Raw genomic sequence first — 20,204 nt, 5'->3', positions numbered from 1 at the left:
TTCCCCCTTTATTCCAAATAAAATCAGCTCCTTAAAGGAGAGCTTTGTTCTCTTTTTGAATTGACTCCTTCTGTCCCCAGGGAGCAGTCTCTGAGCCACCTGACAGGAAACCTCTGGAGCTGGAGGAGGGGGTGGGGCAGGAGGAGTAGCCTCTGATCTTCTTGCCTCGCCCCTAGGCCACATGGGGGCTGAGCAGGGGTGACCAGGGTCCCACAGTCACACCCTTTCATGGGGGTGGGGAGGAGCTTCTGCTCTAAGGCGCAGGTGGGAGCTGGGTGGGGAAAGGGGGCACTTGACCACCAGGCTCAGGGGTCAGGAGTCCAGACCAAAGGGGACCAGAAATGAGAAATGCTGGGGGCAGGGTTTGCCCTCCCCGGTGAGATGCCAAATCCTGTCACTGGGAGCCCCTGTTTTTGGCCATTCCTGAGAATCTCACCTTCTCACCTGCTTTGAACTGGTGGAGGTAGGGATTGAGGGTGGGGGTGGACGGTGAGGCAGTGAGCGGGCTGGGGCTCCTATGTCCAGACTGAACTTCCATGGATTTTCTTGGATAAGGGTTTCTTCATCTCCCATTACCTTAGGACAAAATCCAAAGACTTAAATATTGGGTTCTATGTGGAGCGTCTGATTGACCTGTGACCTTGATGTATGAAAGGTTAGGATGCCGGGGGGTCTATTCATAGCCAACATCTCTGTTGAGGAACCATGCGTCCTGGACACCAGAGTTGACACTTGTGACTCGGAGTTAAACTGCTTCCCCCACACAACCTCCCTTTTCTTTTAGAAGTTACAGAAGGTCCCTGCCTGTTCGAGTGGCTCCTTAAATCTCACCGCGAGCAGACTCTGAAGCCTGTGTACACTTGTGTTCTGGGTATTTTCTGTCAAAAACGTGCAAGCCTTTAGGTACAGATCAGGAGAGACATCAGTGAAGAGGGCTTCCCAGGTAGTGTTAGTGGTAAAGAATCCACCTGCCAATTCAGGTTAGACATAAGAGACATTCGATCTAAGACAGTAAGAGGGTCCAGTCCCTGGGTGAGGGCCTGGCAACCCACTCCAGTATTCGTGCCTGGAGAATCCCATGAACAGAGGAGCCTGGCAGGTTACAGTCCATGGGGTCTCAAAGAGTCAGACATAACAGAAGTGACTTAGCCATACACATCAGTGAAAAGCTGATTTTCCTAATCTTCCTGTTACCACCCGTCAGAGTGATCAGAAAATCTGACACTCTGTGCTGATATATGAACCCTGCATAGCCTCTCGAGGGTTCTTGTCACTGCCAGTGGGGGGTGGTTTTCCTGTCAACGCTGAACCCTGTGGAATTAATTTCACTTTCTGTACAATTACAGTCAATAGGCTTAGTGTTTTTCACTCTTTACCACCTCATTGGTTAAGCCACATTTCAGAGTCATTTGGTACCTAAGGCTGGCATATGGCTGCTAAAACTTAAAGCCTTCTCAGTAATTGTTGAAGCCTCAGCACAAAGAAGAGATTTGCTCCAACAGACTTTTTTTTTCTTTTTGCTGATGAACTGTGAGGCATAAGTTTGGGTGCTGACCTGAGCTGGACCCTGCTGGCTCCCACAGGAGCATGTGGGACTGAGATCACGGACCACAGGGGCAAGCGGAGCTGTGCAGGGCCTGATCCGTTCCATGGGCGAGGCCTGAGAAAGCTGTCTGAGTGCCAAGCTTCTGCCCATTCTGTTTCCATTTAAAATGCTTGCCTGAGGGGATGAAGCTGAGTAGAAGAAACATTTTATAAACACCCAGTTATGTTACATGGTGGCACTAGTGGTAAAGAATCTGCCTGCCAGTTTAGGAGATGTAAGAGGCGTGGGTTTAGTCCCTGAGTTGGGAAGATCCCCTGGAGAACGAAATGGCAACCCACTCCAGTATTCTTGCCTGGAGAATCCCATGGACAGAGGAGCATGGCAGGCTACAGTCCATGAGATCACAAAGTGTCAGACATGACTGAAGCAACCTAGCATGCACACATGTAGCTGTGTTACGTAAACCTAAATACTTTAGATAGAAAGGAACTATTCCAGAAAAAATCTTTAATCTATTTTAAGACAGGCTAAGGTACTTCCTTCCCCAGGGGATCTTCCTGATCCAGGGACTGAACCCACATCTCCTGCTTTGGCAGGTGTTTTGTTTTTTGTTTTTTGTTTTTTTTTTTACCACTCCTGAAGCCATGAAATTAAAATCACTTGCTGCTTGGAAGAAAAACTATGACCAACCTAGACAGCATATTAAAAAGCATAGATATTACCAACAAAGGTCCGTCTAGTCAAAGCTATCATTTTTCCATTAATCATGAATGTATGTTGGACCATAAAGAAAGCTGGACCATAAAGAAAGCCGAGCACTGAAGAATTGATTGTTTTGACCTGTGGTGTTGGAGAAGACTCTTGAGAGTCCCTTGGACAGTAAGGAGGTCAAACTAGTCAGTCCTAAAGGAAATCAGTCCTGAATATTCATTGGAAGGACTGAAGCTGAAGCTCCAATACTTTGGCTACCTAATGTGAAGAACTGACTCACTGGAAAAGATGCTGGGAAAGATTGAAGGCAGGAGGAGGAGGGGACAACAAAGTATGAGATGGTTGGATGGCATCACCGACTCGATGGACGTGAGTTTGAGCAGGCCCCGAGAGTTGGTGATGGGCAGGGTTGCTGGCCTGCTGCAGTCCATGGGGTCGCAGAGAGTCAGACCGGACTGAGCAACTGAACTGTAACCGTATTCTTGCCTGGGAAATCCTATGCACAAAGGAGTCCGGTGGGCTACAGTCCATGTGGTTGCAAAGAGTCGGACATGACTTAGCAACTACAGAGTAACAGGTGCTTCACGCAGTTTTTCGTCGCCACTGAGGCTAGTGAAATGTTGGCGGCTGTCCTGTATGACTTAATACCCTGCTTTTCTGCTGGCTCCCGGGTCTCACCCGGTTATTTAGGTGCAGAGATAAAGTTGGCATGCTATGGGACATTTTATTTTTGGAAGTGTTTGCATATCAATATAGAGTTACATTAAGAGGGGTTAAATTTCTTCTGAAAAGATGTAATTTTACTGATGTAGAAACTGTGGGAAAATGCGATTAAACAAAGGTAAGACACAGTGAAATCTCACCCTGAGGCAAGCACTAGGGGTGAGCCAGATTGGAGGTTAGTTATTTTTCCAAAAAACTATTCTTTCAAATCACTGTCCAGGTGTATAGATGAAAATGTAGGAGCACGGAAGATAAAACGCACCCCAGACAAGTGGACAGGTGGTAGACAGACTATGGAATCAGGAGGACAGGCTGATGTGTCTTTCTCAGGGATCCAGGGATCCTGGCCCAAAACTCCAGCCCCCAGATGTCGGTTCTCATCCCTGAAGCAAAGGGGAGTAGAATAACAGGGTTCCCGACAGAGAACAGATGCAGCTGATGGGAGACTGAGGGGCATCAGGGCTTCTTGGTTGTGCGTGTTCTAAACCTTCGTGTTTGTATTTTCATCTGAGCACACCCTCCGATGGTGGGCAGGTGTGTTGTCCCCCGCGCCCCCGCCCCTGCCGCAGTCAGCCTTCTCCCCTGCTCCCCAGGCAACTTTGCTCACACCTGGGTTAAACACTGGAAAGACGCATCAGGCTTTCTATGAACAGAGGGCTTCATGCAGAGTAAATGTTTTACAACCATAGACCTAGAGGTCATGGTGCTTTCTCCTTAGGTGAAAAGAGTGCATGTTTTCTTTACTGTTAATTCTTTCACTTTGGAACAGGAGGGTGACAGGAATGTGAGTTTTGAAGGAGAAGGTGAGATGGGTCGCCAGGATGAGTAGAGAATGTATTTTCCATCGGTTTATTATTTTTGCTCCTACCCTCCATAAACAAGATGCACTTTATCTAGCCCCCTCTGCGTAGATTATCTGGATCAAGTCTTTTTATTAGTTAAAATTTTTTCAGTCATAATTGCCTTTTCACATTTGCTGGGTGTCTGTTTTAGAAGCACATTCCTGGTGATCTCTGGCCTCTGGTGGTCGTTCAAAGCTGCCCCACTTCTGCTCGGCCGGGTCTCTGACCGTGCACAGCTGAACAGTGCCGTTACTCACGCAGGGCCTTGATCTGCACACAGTGTCTGCTGCTGCTTATTTTGTTCTTAGGAACAGCTTGAAAGGTCATAGCTTTTTATGAGGTTTCTGAGTCCAGTTTAAACATGACATCCTTCTTTTTGGTAGTTCACCAAATAGACGCATGTTCTGGTACTTTTTACAAAAGTGATTCTAAAAGATTTAGAATCCCATCAGTGATGCTCAGCGTCCCACCCATATAGAACAAGGATCTTTTAGTAATGTAAGGTTCGCCGTCGAAGAGTGCACTATGAACTCATAACTGCTACTTTCCATATCACTTCCTGGTGGCAGTTTGGATTTCCAGGCTGCCTAGACGTATACAGGTCCAACTCCCTGCTCTAGAGTCAGAGGACCCGCACATACCTGCCTGCACATACCCTCCCCTGCCCACACATACACCCCCTTGCTCTCACACACCCTCCCCTGCCTGCACACACCCTCCCCACCTGCACATACACCTCCTTGCTCTCACACACCTTCCCTTGCCTGCACACACACCCCCTTGCCCTCACACACCCTCCCCTGCCCGCATACACAACCCCTTCCCCACACACACCTTCCCCTACCCACACACAACCTTCCCTGCCCCTACACACCTCCCCTGCCCGCACACACCCCGCTGCCTGCCCACACATGGCCCTGCCTGCACAGACCACCACCAACCCCCCACCACCCCCCGCCCACACACAACCTTCCCTGCCCGCACATACACCCCTGCCTGCACACACACACCCCCGCCCACACACAACCTTCCCTGCCCGCGCACACCCTCCCCTGCCCTCACACACCCTCCCCTGCCCGCATACACAACCCCTTCCCCTCACACACCTTCCCCTACCCACACATACCCCCCTGCCCGCACACACATACACCCCTGCCTGCACACACACACCCCCGCCCACACACAACCTTCCCTGCCCCTACACACCTCCCCTGCCTGCACACACCCCGCTGCCCGCCCACACATGGCCCTGCCTGCACAGACCACCCCCCCTCCACCCCCGCCCACACACAACCTTCCCTGCCCGCACACACCTCCCCTGTTCAGTAGGGGCTGCACTGGTACACATCCCTGGTACAGAGTGATTACCGTGCTCTCCCCTGCTGTCCCCACACAGGTAACCGGGGGCGCAGGCTTTGTGGGTTCCCATCTCACAGACAAACTCATGATGGACGGTCACGAAGTGACCGTGGTGGACAACTTCTTCACTGGCAGGAAGAGGAACGTGGAGCACTGGATCGGCCACGAGAACTTTGAGCTGATCAACCACGACGTGGTGGAGCCACTGTACATCGAAGGTGAGCGAGGGCTGCTGTGCTGGTTGGTGTCTGGTGGGTGTGTGGGCTCAATGGGGCCCCCGGATGGGTGGCTGACTCGGTCATGTTGAGTCCCTGTCTGGTTTTGGAAACAGTCTCACCACATCTCGGGCACTACCCTGGCGTCTGTGGTGGAGACTGGATTGGGGAACGGTCTAGATTCACTGTTACGTGGCTGTCGATCTGATATTTACAGCAGGGCAGGAATGTTCTCCTGTTTTAACAAGCATTTTGTGGGACTGTGTTGGTCTGTTTGTCTCCCGGGCTGGCATGCTGTGTGGGTTTTAACAGGGTCCCAGTGGTACCACTTGATCTTCATCTCCCCAGCAGAGCTCTACCAGCTTCTTCTCGGCACACATCGTATATTTTCAAAGTGTGACCACTGTGGTTTATTCTGATTTCCTATTTCCAGTGGGAAAGTAGCTGTTGTCTGGACTCAGGAGTGGGTGGTCCGTGTGGTGGAGGAGCTTATAACTAGGTTGGCTCGGGTCTGGGCGGGCACAGTGGCCTCAGGGCCCCCTTGTGGTGATGAATTATGAAATGGTCAGACAGGAAGCCTTATTGTCACAGGGGTTGTGACAGAGGCCTCTGCATTGTCGGGGTTAGAGGATTGGGAAAGAAAGTTGTTGCTTTGGAACAAATTGTAATCACGGAAATAACTTAATAGATTGTCTATGGCTTTAAAAGAATTCTGGATTTTACCCACCACAGTGGTTAAGTTTCTGATGTTGAATCTACCCTGCAGACTAGCTCTGGAAGCAGTAAAGTGAATTATTCTCCCCCTACCCCACCCCACAACCCATTCAGGACATGGGAAGTTTCTAAGAAGCCAGGGCCAGTAGAGGGTGTGTGTGGTTTGTGGGATGGATGCCAGGCCATTGGGATGGTGGTCGCTGAGCTGTGGCCTGGAACGGCACTTTGGACACAGGCAGGTGTCTGTCCCAGGAGACGGCCCTAGGGACAGGACAGCAGGCGGTGACCAAGCTCTCAGAGCTGATCAGATGCTCCTGAAGGGAGGGGGAGCCCCTTGAAAGATGAGCTGGAAGAGGAAGGAGCTATCTTCATGGGTGGGTGGACTTCAGGTTTCTGATCTGACCAATTGGGAGCCTGGAGTAGCCCCTCCTGTCCTTACAGCTGGGTGATGAGCAGACTGATGGCCGGCAGCCATCTCTGCTCCTGCAGGGGACAGAAGGCCCAGGGCACACTGCCCCCTGGGATCCTGAGATGGTGCTGGGCACACCTGGTGTGCCTGACTGGGCGGAAGTGAGTGGGAGCTGCCCAGGGGCTGGGACAGTGTGGATGGGTTGTAAGTCCCAGCTCAGCTCTGGGGGTCGGGGGCCCTTGTGTTAAGTTTCCCCTCCAGGAGCCCCATGAGGGGTTCTCAGTGACAGGTTTCCAGCAAGGGGCAAGAGGGTGGGGGGAACGAACCCTCCTAAAAATCCACACAGAGCACCCAGTTCTCCCCTGAAGGCTCCTCAGGGGCGACCTCCCCCCACAGCCTGACCAGCATGGAGGGATGCCCCCAGCCTAGGCTCACAACAAGGAGACCCCATCCTGGGACCCCCTCTCCCCTCACTTCACTCCCCCCTCCCCTCAAGGAGACTCTGAGGACAACAGGTGCACCAGAGGAATCCCAGGGCCCCAGGTAAGGAAGAGTCTCTAGGGAAACCCAGGGACAACCAGGGAGACCACACCGAGGTCCCAGGGGGTCAGCTCTGACCTCGAGGGCTACAGGGCAGCGAGCGCAGCTTGTGTCCAGCCTGTTCATCTCCACTGTGCCTGGTGTATGGTGCGCGTCCACAGTACGGACTCGGTCTGAAGAGGCAAAGCCAACATCAGACCTGGAGCAGACGTAGCAGGGACATGGAGTTACCAGAATGACTGTTTAAATACCTCTGATCCATGTGCAGAGGACACGGGTGGGTAAAGTGGAGTCTGCAGAGATGGGAGGGTCACGGGGGCTGAGAGATAGAATGTGGTGGTCAAGGGTTAAGAGTCTGGCTTTCTATGCAGCGGACACAGGTTTGAGCCCTGATCTGGGGAGCTCCCACATGCTGCAGAGCAACTAAGTCCGAGCAGCCACAAAGACCAGAAATAATTAACTAACTAAAAGGCCAGAAATAATAAAAAATAAACAAAATTTTAAAAGTTACATAAAAGAGAATCTTAATTATTTCTCTCCTTTCAAAAGATGATTCTTTCCTAGTGATAAAACTAATACACAGATGCTACAGAAAATTTGGAAAAGTATAAAAAAGAAAATAGAAAATTAATCCTCATATCCAAAAATGCTCTCTCTGTTCTTGTTAATATCTAATAATTTCTTTAAATGTGATCTTTTTAGATTAAATGTATGGTTAATAGGCAATATAAATTATATGGTTCAATTTTTTTTTTTTTTAATTAAAAAGAAATGCCTTAAAAAGTCTTCCTCTTGCCTCTGTCTGCCACCTCACTCTAGGAGACTGCTCTTAACATTCGCTCATCTGCAGTTCCCTTCTGTGACCCAGTTAACACAAGCAGGTATTCATGATTCTTCCCCACGGTAGAGAAAGTAGCATTTTTTTGTGTTGCTCTGAATTTTTTCCCCCTTGCTTTTTGTATCCTGATGATCGTTCTGTATCATTCATGCAGTGCTACTTCATTATTATTTTATCATTATTTTCTTTTTTGGCACTTAGTCGTGTTCTTTTGTGCGGCTGCACCAGGTCTTTTTACAGAGACACATCTCCCCCACTCCGTGCTGTTAGCATCTCCCCATGGCGTGAACATAGCGCAGCTTCGTTACCCCATGCTGCTGGGGGCGGGACTTGTGTGCTGCACCTGGCCGTCCAGGAAGTGGACGTGGCTTGGGAAGTGCCCAGATGGATGTGAGGTCACTGCTGTCGTCACCCTGGGTTGTGTCTAAGCTCCTGATGTGTGTAGCCTGTGACTCCCCAGAGCTTCCCTGAGAGCTTGTCCCCCTGCTTCATGGGCAGCGTGTCTGCAGAGAAGGAAACAGGCAGAGAGGCCCTCGTGTTTGGGGAGCTGGGTCCTGGCCCTGACAGTGCCCTGGGAGGACATCCAGGAGCCCGGAGCCACGGGCAGCCTGACCACTGCCAGTAGCGACCCCGAGGTGCACTGCCATGTCCCGGGCACTGTTGTCACCTCTCTGTGGTGGACACGGTTAGTTCTCTGAACACGTGTCGGGTGAGCTGTTAGCCCTGGGTGCTGGGCCCTTTCTGTTAGTGCCTTGTACCAGGCAGAGGAATCCAAGGGGAGACCTGGGTGGGGGGAGTTGTCAACACCTGACCCTACCCCCCACCCCGCAACCCTGCCAGGTGCTGGTAAGAGGTGAGACTGAAAATGGCATTTGCTGAGAGCTTGGGGCCCGTGTTTCTGTGGGCATTTGAAGAGTGCCCCTCAGATTGGAATGTTTCTGTAGAATTATATTCAGTAATTTAAAATTTTTCCCACTTACAGTGATGGTGCAAGTGTAAGCATCGAACGCAGAGGCTGTGGGGCTGAGACCCTCCATGTAACGTGGAATTCCTCCAGGGAAGCCAGCACGTTGGCTTGTTATCGTGGGGGTCGGGCAGGCATGCCAGCTGGTGGCTGATCCGGTGCTGGGCCAGACCTGAAGCAGGCAGCCTCCCCTTGGCATGAAGTCAGTATTATTTGATATGAAGTCAAGGCACAATCCCAATCTTAATTTTCCGTGCCAAGAGAAATTTGGTCTTTACACTTTGAAAAGTTCTGTATCTTTAAGCCCTGTTTTCCATCATAGATGCTGGTGTCGGAGAGCAGTGGTCAGGCTGTGTGTGCCGTGTGGCCACGAGTGGCCGTGACACAGCAGAGGTTTGACACAGGTCACGTGGGGAACTTGGTTAAAAAAACACGGTATAAAGAAAAATACTGCAGGAAGATGTAAATATTCCGCCTGTTTCTCTGTGGATTTCCCCTTTGGTAGGAGATAGCACTTGATTTTTTTTTTTTTTTGTATGGATTCTGAGCAGTAATTTTGAATTATCTCACGAGCTGTTAGTTTTGAGCGCTTTTTCTTTCTGTATCTATGTCTCACGTGTGCAGAATTCATTCATTTGGGGTTAGACTGCCTGGGTTTTCAGAATTCACAGGAGGGCCAGTGCACTGTGGCCACCCCACCCTGGGCCCGTCTTCCTCCCAGCATAAAAATAACATGCCCACAGCCTGCCAAGAACACTACTTTGAACCTATTTAAGGAAATTATGTGAGAAAGGAGAACTCGAGAACTTACTGTTTTAATCACTCTTTAACTTGAGCTCTTTCGGGCTCATTTCTCAAGGCTCTTGTTTTCCCAGTTGCGGTTCCGGCATGCAGCCTTGTTCTCGGGACGGGGTGGCAGGAGAGTCGCTTGGTGGCCGGCAGCCAGCATGGACAGATCGCCACGCCAGTCGCCCTCCCCCAGCTCAGCGGTTTGAACATCATGCTTGTTTTGGGTGCAGTGTGTCATGCAGTGGGCAGGCTCTGAGCACTTTTTCCTGGGTAGTGAGAGTTCACCTTGGTTATTAATGCCTTGTGGTATCTGCCTAGCACCTCTCATGACTGATTTTTTATGCTTGTTCTGAAGTTTCCCCCGCTGTCCTGCCCGTAATTCTTCCGGGAGACTGTCAGTGACTGGGAGGCCACTGGGGCCTTACTGTTACAGCCAGGACGTGTCCCTGTAGGAAGGAGACACTGCTTAAGGCAACACAAGGTCTTGTGTTACAGGGCGTGCCTTAGCCCTCCCAGGAGGGGCGAGGGGGCAGTCATTTGCTCATTGGGTCATCTGTCCAGGGACACTGCGTGACTCTCACCTCTTGGCCACTGTAATTAACGCTGCTGTGCGTGTGGGAGCGCGAGCACCTCTTTGAGACTCTGCTTTTTCACTCCCTTGGCTGTAACCCCAGGAGTGAAATGTCTTACCCTGTGTCGATTCCATTTCTAGTATTCTGAGGGAATGCCCCGCTGTTCCCATGGCGGCTGCTGTGTTTGCATTCCCACCAGCAGTGCACAGGGGCCCCAGTTTCTCCACATCCTTGAAGACAGCGTTTGTTACTTTTTGGGGGGGTTTTTGGTAGTAGACATCCTGATCCATGTGAGGCAATACCTCAGTGTGGTCTTGATTTGCATGTTTCTGATAAGTGACATTGAGCATTTTTTCATACACTTATTAGCCATTTGTGTATCATCTTTGGATGATATATTCAACATATTCAGTGTTTGCCATCTTTTAAGTTGGTTGATTTTGTGTTGTTGTTCATTTTAGGAGTTCTTTATATATTCTGAATATTAGCTTATCACATATAATTAGCAAGTATTTTTTCCCATTCTGTGGGCTGTTTTTTCACTCTGTTGATGGTGTCCTTTGATCCTGGCAAAATGTTTGATGTAGTTTCATTTGTCTATATTTGCTCTGTTTCCTTTACTTTTGGTGTCAGATTCAAGAAATCTTTTCTAAATTCAGTGTCATGCAGCTTTTCCCATGTTTCCTTCTGGGCGTTTTCTTCCTTTAAGTCTTGTGTTTAGGCTCTTGGTCTGCTTCGAGTTGGGTTTGTGTGCTGTAAGATCAGGGTCCAGGCTTGTTCTTTTGCATGTGGATGTGCAGTTTTCCCAACACCACTTGGCAAAGAGACTGTCCTTTCCCCACCGCATGGCTCAGCACCCTTGTCAGAGATCGTGTGATCATACACAGAGGGTTCATTTGTGAGCTGTCCTCTCTGATCCTTTGGTCTCTATGTCTTGATGCCAGTAACACACCCTTCTGTTACCATAGCTTTGTATTGTGTTTTGAAATCAGAAATGTGAGTCCTTCAACTTTGCACTTTTTCAAAGTTATCATGGCTGTTTGGACACCCTTGAGTTTCCATATGAATGTTGTTTTAGATTTGTATTTATTCATTCCTTTTTGAGGTCGAGGGCACTGATATTAAAGCGTTACCTCTACCAGGGGAGTCATGTGGGATCCAGACATTTTGCTGTTCATGGCTCTAAACCCACCTCCAGATCTGGTGTTTATATGCAGGATAAGTAGAAACGGAACAAAAGCTCTCATCTCCCACACTTCCCTACCCTTTGTGTCAGATTTGTTTTTATAAACTTAAAATGTCGTTCATCTTGATATTCACACTTCTCTCTGTGTCTGAGAACTCAGTCTGCCTTCCAGTCTGAGCACTTTATCCGGATAGATCTTCTCAGAGAGCAATCCACTCGGCTATCAGACTGATTCCAGGTAGAGGGGAACAGGCCTCTTGAGGGGCCCCGGCACACTCTTGTTCCAGATGATCAGACTTTGTTTCTGTTCAAAGTTCTTCCAGTCGCATAAGTAAACTAGTTTCTAAGAAGAATGAAAGGTGATGAGTAGAATTTCGCTGAAAAATACATGAGCGCCGTTTTCACATGGTCCAGTTCTGGGAGGTCAGCGTTTTCCAGTGTATTCCCTGGAAGTAACAGGTGTGTTTTGCCTCCTGCCACCCCCCACAGTGGACCAGATCTACCACCTGGCCTCTCCTGCCTCTCCTCCCAACTACATGTACAACCCCATCAAGACACTGAAGACCAATACCATCGGGACCCTGAACATGCTGGGTGAGTCGGCCCCTCGTCCTGCAGACAGTCAGGGTGTTGGGACTAGGAGTTGGATCCTGACAGTTCTGTTCTTCAGCCCCCCTTCCCCATGCATGCTTTCGGGGTGACTGGGTTTGCCGTCACAACTCGGCATGGGGCTCCATCACTGTGGGAATCGGTCTACGTTGCCTCAGTGACATCCCCTGCCTTCCAAGTGGCCGCCTGCCCCTCCTGCACTTCACCTACTTGTGGCATGTGTGCCTCGGGGCTAGAAGATTCTGATGAGAGGTGGGGCATGGTCTGGTCCCACAGAGTTGAGGGTGGGAGAGCCTCCTCGTGGGGTTGAGGAAACGAGCTCCAGACTGACTGCAGGCCTCACCCTGAAAGTGGAAGGTGAACGTGAACACCGCCCCGGGTGGCTGCGTGTGAGCCCACAGACAAATCCAGAGAGTAGGCCACACGCATGTGGGTTGTTGAGGTCAGAGGTGCTTCTGTTTCCATGGGTTTAAAAACCAAGGGTTTTGATTAGGTGCAAAGTGAAGATGGGAACCACTTCTTTAAATGTCAAGTGAAAAGTGGATTTAATTATGGAATATTTAAAGCAGATTCTGTAATTGGGTTTGGGAAATAGCCCTGCATTTCAATTTGAGAAAAGGGCAGCAGGGAGGGGAGCACAGTCTGTTAGACAAAACCTTCGGGGCAGTGGGCTCTGCGGAAGGTGAAGGATGCTTTCTCTAACTCAGGGCACTGTGTCCTGACTGTCAGGTCACCTGGTGGAGACACCCCTGTTCTTACCACTGCACACATCTGCCCCCAACTCTCTCCAGCCCCCCCACCCCGCCTCCACGTGGAGCTGGAGGCAGTGCAGAAACAGCTACCATGCTCACGGTGTTTAGAAAGATGACCTTCCTCCCACCTGTTACAGGATGCTCCCTCCTATCCGCTGACAGGGGATAGGTCAAATGAGGGTTACAGTTGGGGACTTGGCAACCACGGAGATGGAGGGATGGAGAGGTTCCCAAAGCTGATGCCTTGAAATGCCCTTAGAGCAGGGGCTCCAGGTACTGGTCCATGACCTGTTAGGAACCGGGCCGCACAGCAGGCGGTGAGCCTCGAGTGAAGCTTCATCTGTATTTACAGCCGCTCCCCATCACTCACATTTCTGCTTGAGCTCTGCCTCCTGTCAGGTCAGGGGCAGCATTAGATTCTCGTAGGATCATGAACCCCAGTGTGAAGCGCACATGCAAGGAGCCTAGGTTGAGAGCCCTTTATGAGACTCCACTGCCTGTTGATCTCAGGTGGAGCTGAGGCGGTGATGCTAGTGCCAGGGAGTGGCTGCAGTTACAGAGTATCACGAGCAGAGAGGTATGACTGCAGAGACCCGAATAAATGAGCTGCAGACTCGTGTCAGAACCCTGCCAGTGAGTGGCAAGTGACAGCTAAGCTGCACCTGGCGAAGTGTGTCCTTATTTTACTGTATATCACAGTGTAATAATAATAGAAATAAAGTGCACAGTAAATGTAATCTGCTTGAATTGTCCCCAAACCATCCCCCAGCCCCCGCCGCGTCTTTGGAATAATTGTCTTCCATTAAGCTGGCCCCTGGTGCCGGAAGGGTTGGGGACAGCTGTCTTAGAGCTTGGCCTGAGCACTGCAGGTGACAGTAGTCCGTTCTTGCTGGGAGGGGTGAAGGCGAGAAGGGGTCAGAGCTGACACGGACACAGCCAGTTGCTTTGCAGAAGCTCCTGCGGAAGCTGGACCTCAAAGGAAAGAGGGAGTGGGGCAGAGGTGCCTGAACAGGAGACGCGCTTGGGCACAGTTGGAGGTGCCCGGGGCACGTGGGGAGCAGAGGGTAGAAGGCTGACCATCAGGGAGAGAGTGGCAGCCAGAATTTGAAGGACCTTACCCTCTGCCTACGGGGGTGGGGGTAGTTACCTGATGGAGTGCTGGTTGCTACGTTCAGGTGAAGGAATCTTATAAAAAAATTCCCCAAGTCATACCTTATAATAAAGCCCACAGACCGTGCATTTGGCCCTGTTCACAGTTACACATGTCCAGCTAACTGCTGTGTTTCTGGGTTCGTTTGTGCTTTTCTTACAGTTTGAATTTAGATTCCAAAGTAGATGCAGCAAGAGTGGATAACTTACAATGCATGGATGACCAGATACCATTTGTACTAAAACATTCCTTCAGTTGACTGTGCGCTTGTGTTTTCCGTGTCCCTTGAAGCTGACAGTGTCCTGTCATGTTTCCACAGGGCTGGCAAAGCGAGTTGGGGCCCGTCTACTCCTGGCCTCCACCTCAGAGGTGTACGGAGGTGAGTGGGTATCACTCCGTCCCCCTGGACAGCTGGCTCCTGTCACAGCAGGAGGGAAAAGGGACCAGTGAGTCTAGACTTGTTTCCAAAAGGCCCTCCCAGCTGTTCCTCTCCAGAGGGCAGCGACCAAGGTGTTCCCTCCTCCGGGTGGGATGAGCCTTTTTCTTCTGCTGCAGGACCTCCCCCACCAGGACTCGGTTATGTCACCTTGCCAACAAGCAGCAGCCACTTAAAAATCCACAGAAGTGTCTTTGCTCCAGAGGCACCTCAGGAGTCAGATCACGGAGGCTTTGCTGGTTTAGCCAGAGGATTTGCTCTTTAGTGAAAGAGCCCACCCCCACCCCCTCCACTCTCCAAATTCCGAAAGCTCAGGGGTTAGGAGACAGATGGTGGGGAGACAAACGTGTGCTGGTCGCCTCCACTGTTTTAGGGTAGGTTCTAAGAGAGCCTTAAGTAGGTGGAGCTAGAAAACCCTGGTGCCTGCTTTGCCCTCCCCGCCCCAAACCTTGAAGATGTGAGCGTTCAGAGGGGGCTGAGGGCCCTGTCCACTCAGGGGCTCCTGCCCGCAGGCACAGGGTTCTGGAGAACCAGTTAGTGGATGCAGCAGAAGCCAGTTGCTAATGCAGTGTGATTTTCTCCAGGCGTTGCTGTCACGGCCGGGAAGTGAGAGGGCAATGTGGGAAGAGATGCCTCTTAAAAAAATAAATAAGGGAACCAAGTGAAAAAAATCATAGAAGCTGCAGTTCTGATGACGCAGCTCTGCTCTTTGCCTCCACTGGCAAGGCAGAACACCCCCACAACTCTGACGTCCAGGCAGTGCCCTCCTCCCACCAGCTCCAGGAAGGGGCATTGAGAGGTGGGGACCTTGTGTCCCTGTGCTTCCCACCTCTGGACTCTGCAGAGCTTGGCAGGTCCCCACGCGGTACCAGGAGGCCCATTGTGTCACGTGTCCTAGAAGCAGCGAGGCCAGGTCCTTGTTCCTGTCTCAGTGCCCTGATGGTCCCTGTCCTGCCCCGGACGTCTTTTCCACGACCCCCTACTACCCTCACTTAGCATCTCGCCTCTGACGTCAGCTTGTGAGTGATGTTAGGGTGACTCTCAGAGGTCCCCGGGTCTGCTCCAACAGTGGTGCCTTCAGGCAACCCCGTCTGGTCTGCCGGCCCCCCATGCTGAAGGGGGGACGGGTTTGAGATGATGTGTCCCCTGCACCCTCGCTGTTGGAGTAGCAAAGCGGCTTTGTGAGGGGGTGAAGGTGGCACCCCCTCTGAACCTCTGGCATTTCCGCCCCAACGGTGCAAGCCGAGGAGCAGGTGTCTGTGTCCACCCTTTTCTGTTGGGCCTCTGCGGCATTCAGGGCCTCTCTGTGGGTGTCCAGCCTGCCCTGCCCTTAGCAGAAATCCCGAATCCCCTCTGATAGGTGTCTTTCCAGATGAGATGCTTATCCTGGTCTTTCCCAAACTCCGTTTTGCATCATTGTTATCCATTGTCTGTCAAACATGTGAACTTGAACAAAGGGAGGTTCTGAAAGTGCTTCCTCTTCCACCACCACCCCCCGCCCTCCCGCAGACCCTGAAGTCCACCCACAAACTGAGGATTACTGGGGCCACGTGAATCCCATAGGACCCCGAGCCTGCTATGACGAAGGGAAGCGAGTCGCTGAGACCATGTGCTATGCCTACATGAAGCAGGTATCGCGGGCTGGTGGTGTAGACAGGTCACTGTGCTGGATCGAGTACAGTTGACCATGGTTGACCCTGTCCAGGGTCGGGTTCCCCGGTTCCCCACTGTCGTAAATTAACGGTGCTGTCAGCAGCCTTTCCCCTGTCTCTTTTTTAAACAATGATTTCTGGGGATGAAGCCTTGGGTTTTGAAGACCCCAGCGTGGCTGGATCAGCTTTATGACTAACTGCCCACCAGCAGTTAATAATAAGTACTTCAGTTTTCCCAAGGCCTCCGGGTCGGTAGACGGTTTTTTTTTTTTAACTTTTTACTTCTCTTTCTGTTATCTAGTGGGTATACTTCATTTTTGCTTTCACATGGGCACCTTCAGGGATTGTTATTCACCCTCTGAGTCCCTGCCTCCTTAGTCACCCTGTGCTGTGGCCTGCCCATGGATCTTCTCACTCCCAGCTGAGGGGTGGGGTCTGGGTTCCCACCTGGCTTCCCGCTGTCTGCCCTGGGCCGGGAGCTGTTGCTCACAGGCCCTGTGCCGCCCACCTGAAGGCTGTGCAGACACCAGTGAGATGTGCAGGCCATCCGTTGTGCTTGATCAGTTCTGGGGTCCTCACTGACATACTCTTTACTGGAGGGACATGTAGGTAAATGACTGTGGCCAGGTTTTTTCAGGGCAGGCCTCTGTGATAGGGAGACCTGTTTCTCTCGGACTGAGAGACGAGACCTCTGAGACTGAAAGCTCTGAGGACTGAAAGACTAGCAGGCATCCATCCTGGGAGCAGCCTTGGATTGAGGTTCATCATCATGGCCCAGTCGGAGCTCAGTTGTCCATGGGCTTTGTGCAAGGTGGGGTGGGCGCTGCTGCCTGGGTACCCAGTGCCAAGAACTCAGGGCTGGGCTGGGAGGCCCTGAACACTTTGTTTCTTTTTAAGCGGGGGGTGCAATTACCAGAGACTTTTTTTCCTTATATTTTTAACTTTCACAAGTGTTGAAGACCCACTGAACAACCTTGTGCTGATGTAGGTATTTACATTTTTCTGCATATTTCATATTTCTTGGCCGAACTAATCGCTTTCAAAGTTTCTCTGGGGCAAATGACTTGTATTATTCATTTATTTTAATCAGTTTTAGAAAAGACACACCTATATCATCTTTTTTTAAATTGGAGCGTAATTGCCCTACAATCTTGTGTTAGTTTCTGCTGTACAGTGACATGACTCAGCCCTGTGTATACACATATCCCCTCCCTCTTGAGGCTCTCTCACCTCACCACCCCCCCCGCCACCCCTCCAGGTCAGCACAGAGCACCAGGCCGAGCTCCCTGTGCTGCAGAGCAGCTCCCCACGGGCCGTCTGTTTCACACGTGGTAGTGTAGTTATGTCAGTGCTACCTGCAGCATTTTTGAGCCCAGGATATTTTGACACCAAAAGTTAAACCGGTCTCCCAGGAACAGCCTCTGTGTATGTTGGTGCCTAAGAACACTAACTTGAGCACGTGAGGGTACATAATTACACTTTATCGTGTGATAGGTTTGTAGACTGTAGGCTGTTTTCTTTTGTGTTCAGACTGTGGGAGTATTTCTTGGCTTTTACGGAGCTAAATAAAGGTGGTGCACAAATAGGACATTATTGTTGAACTTTCAGTTTGTGTTAAAAAATTAGTAGCGTAACTTAATGTTGTAAGTGTACATATGAGGTATAAGCTCATAATAACTAAGGGTACTTAGTAGCAGCATAGCCAGCATTTATTGAGCACTGACTGTATGCCAGGACCTGTGGCCCATGCACAGGTCTTGAGAGAGTCACACTGTCTCAAAAATCTGTACAGTAATGTACCTAGTGGGAGTCCTCTGGGTGGTAGCCCTCAGAAGGTGTCACTCACTGCCCAACGCGTCTGCTGCAGGTGCTGCCTGCAGGAGCTGCCCACCAAGAACCCGAGCAGATGATGTTGCCTGTGTGCAGAAGTCACGTGGTGGTCAGGGTGACAGTGGGCATCCCCCTGGGGACAGTGTACACAGGGATCAGTCATGGTGTCCAGTCTAGGAGTTGCCCGTGGACACAGGCTCAGCAGTTTTTGTGACAATGGGATCTGGGCCAACAGTGCCAAGTAACTTGTGGGTTCTGGTCAGCACGCCTGCCCCAAGACTCATGTCTGCCGCGCCCCGACAAGGCCTGCCCTGTGGGCTTGGGGGCATGTGTGGGTCCCCACTCTCCACAGCCCTCACCTGCTCCTGGTTGGGGGAGCCCTTCGGTCCAGGAGATACATGTCTGTTGTCTGGTGGATTGCTCTAAGAGTTCACTGATTCAGACTAGGTGATAGAAACAGTTATCACTGACAAAGCAGCCTGTGAAATTAATAGTTTGCAGAAGGTTTGGGGGGTTTAAAAAATACACTCTTTCCTGATTACGTGTTTGAAAGTGTGTTTTCCACAATTACAGAAGTAATAGATGTTTATTGTAGTGAAAACAGGAAGGTTGGAAATAACGTGCAGAAGAGAGCGAAGGTCCGCAGTCTCACCACGTGGGACTTCCATTGCTGTAATCAGCGTTAAGTGTGTATCTCCCCAGGCATTGAGCTAATCGATTGTATCAGGTGCTAGGTGGTCTGGTTTTTCACTAAACAGGTGAGTTTTTCAGCAGAACAGAAGGGGATGTAGGTACAATGTGGTCCTTCCCCAGGACAAAGTGTTGTCTTACTTTTCTTCAAATCAGCTATTAAACATTCACTGACATTTAAATCTCTGTTGAGTGATTAGTTTACACAAAACGATGTGAAAGAGATTGGGAAAGAGATGCATAACATGATGCTTGTTGAGAAAATAGATACTTATTTACTGGGGCAAAAAATGTACACCCATCATTTCCTCTTGCCCCGATTAACGGCCTCAGGTTTCTGCACTGTGTTCACGCCAGGGCCTCCTGGCAGTGGGATCCGGGGCTCCTGTGAGTTTGGGGTGACTCTGCAGACTCCAGGCTTGATTACAGAGCACATACATCCCGTGTGTGCAGGGCAAAGCCCCTGCATCTGGAAGGAGCAGCCACGAAGCACGGTGATGGTGAATCCTTCATCTGTGGGGCACAGGGCTCACATTCTGTCTGTTGCAGGAGGGCGTGGAAGTGCGCGTGGCCAGGATCTTCAACACCTTCGGGCCCCGAATGCACATGAATGATGGCCGGGTGGTCAGCAACTTCATCCTGCAGGCGCTGCAGGGGGAGCCGCTCACAGTGCGTGGCCAGCGGGCAGGCGTGGGGATGTTGTCTGTGGGGCTCGGAGTAAGGGCGTCCCATCCGGGGAAGCTGGCCCTGAGTCCCATGTCCCCGCTGTCCTCAGAGGGAGGGAGGGAGGAAGCTTATGGGAGCTGTGACTGAGGACGGGCTCAGGTCACTCTGTCCCCAGGCACAGACACCCTGTTGCCTTGGGCACAGGGTCTGCCTGTGAAGACCCCTCTCTACATGCTTTTGGCCCTGGGGCGTCTCCCTGTTCAGGGCCCCTTCCCCTGGGAGGGGTGTCTCTGTAGTCAGGGCCCCTCAAGGTGCCTCTGGGGGAGGTTCCAGGTCTGGTGGAGGCCCTCCCACAGTGGAACCCTGGGGTGTCATCCATGGGGGCTGGACCCTCTCCCGTGTGACCTGGCAGGGCCTGGAGCCACAGCCTCTGGATCCCGAGGGCATCAGGGTTGAGGTCCCCGTCTGTGGTTTCAGGACCCTCACTGTCATCTCCCTGCAGGTGTACGGATCTGGATCTCAGACGAGGGCCTTCCAGTATGTCAGGTAAGACCCCGGGCTGGCCGCAGCTCCCATCTGAGTTGCTCAGCCTTGGGCGGGACAGACTGCTCTGCTCCTGCATGGGTACCTGGGAGCTCTGTGAGCGGAGGTCAGGCATGCTGGTCCCTTGCTGCCACCTAGTGTCTGGTCGGCAGACCCACCGGCCCTGCCGGTCACCCGGGGGCTCCAGATCAGGCCGGTGAGGTCCTGGCCTCTGCATCCAACAGACTCGCAGATGCTGGAATCAGACCCTGGGGACACGGCCTCCTGGGTGGACGAGATCGTCCTCATTGAGGGAAAGATAAGGCCAAGTGTCGTGTTGTCAAGGAATGTGGTGTCAAAACTACATGCAGTTAAAAGCATTTTTAATAACTGTTGAATTATCTCACAGGTAATATTTACATTTTCTCGGTCATCCTCCTAAATCTAGGTTTTTGTCAGCCAGTTTGGTTGGTGGCAAGTTTTACAGTG

The 20,204-nt window shown here is 51.2% G+C and overlaps 1 protein-coding gene across 5 annotated transcripts in view; it reads left to right on the top strand.

The window, feature by feature from the left end:
* Window positions 1–20,204, top strand: part of UXS1 (UDP-glucuronate decarboxylase 1) — a 57,247-nt gene that overhangs the window by 27,787 nt on the left and 9,256 nt on the right. For 4 of the 5 annotated variants that reach the window (XM_086326675.1, XM_086326674.1, XM_086326677.1 and 1 more), the window contains 6 exons: window positions 5,219–5,399; window positions 11,898–12,002; window positions 14,239–14,298; window positions 15,865–15,986; window positions 19,077–19,196; window positions 19,696–19,739. In XM_086326675.1, the coding sequence (XP_086182801.1) occupies window positions 5,219–5,399; window positions 11,898–12,002; window positions 14,239–14,298; window positions 15,865–15,986; window positions 19,077–19,196; window positions 19,696–19,739 (632 nt within the window). The remainder of the gene's footprint in view (window positions 1–5,218; window positions 5,400–11,897; window positions 12,003–14,238; window positions 14,299–15,864; window positions 15,987–19,076; window positions 19,197–19,695; window positions 19,740–20,204) is intronic. The other variant, XM_086326678.1, reaches the window with a different exon arrangement.

Source organism: Bos grunniens, chromosome 11, assembly GCF_055505025.1.
Source record: "Bos grunniens cultivar Pamir isolate PY7600 chromosome 11, Bosgru_T2T1.0, whole genome shotgun sequence".
NCBI classification, from domain to species: domain Eukaryota; kingdom Metazoa; phylum Chordata; class Mammalia; order Artiodactyla; family Bovidae; genus Bos; species Bos grunniens.
The sequence above is the reverse complement of the archived record's forward strand: the minus strand, read 5'-3'. Positions and strand labels throughout refer to the sequence as shown.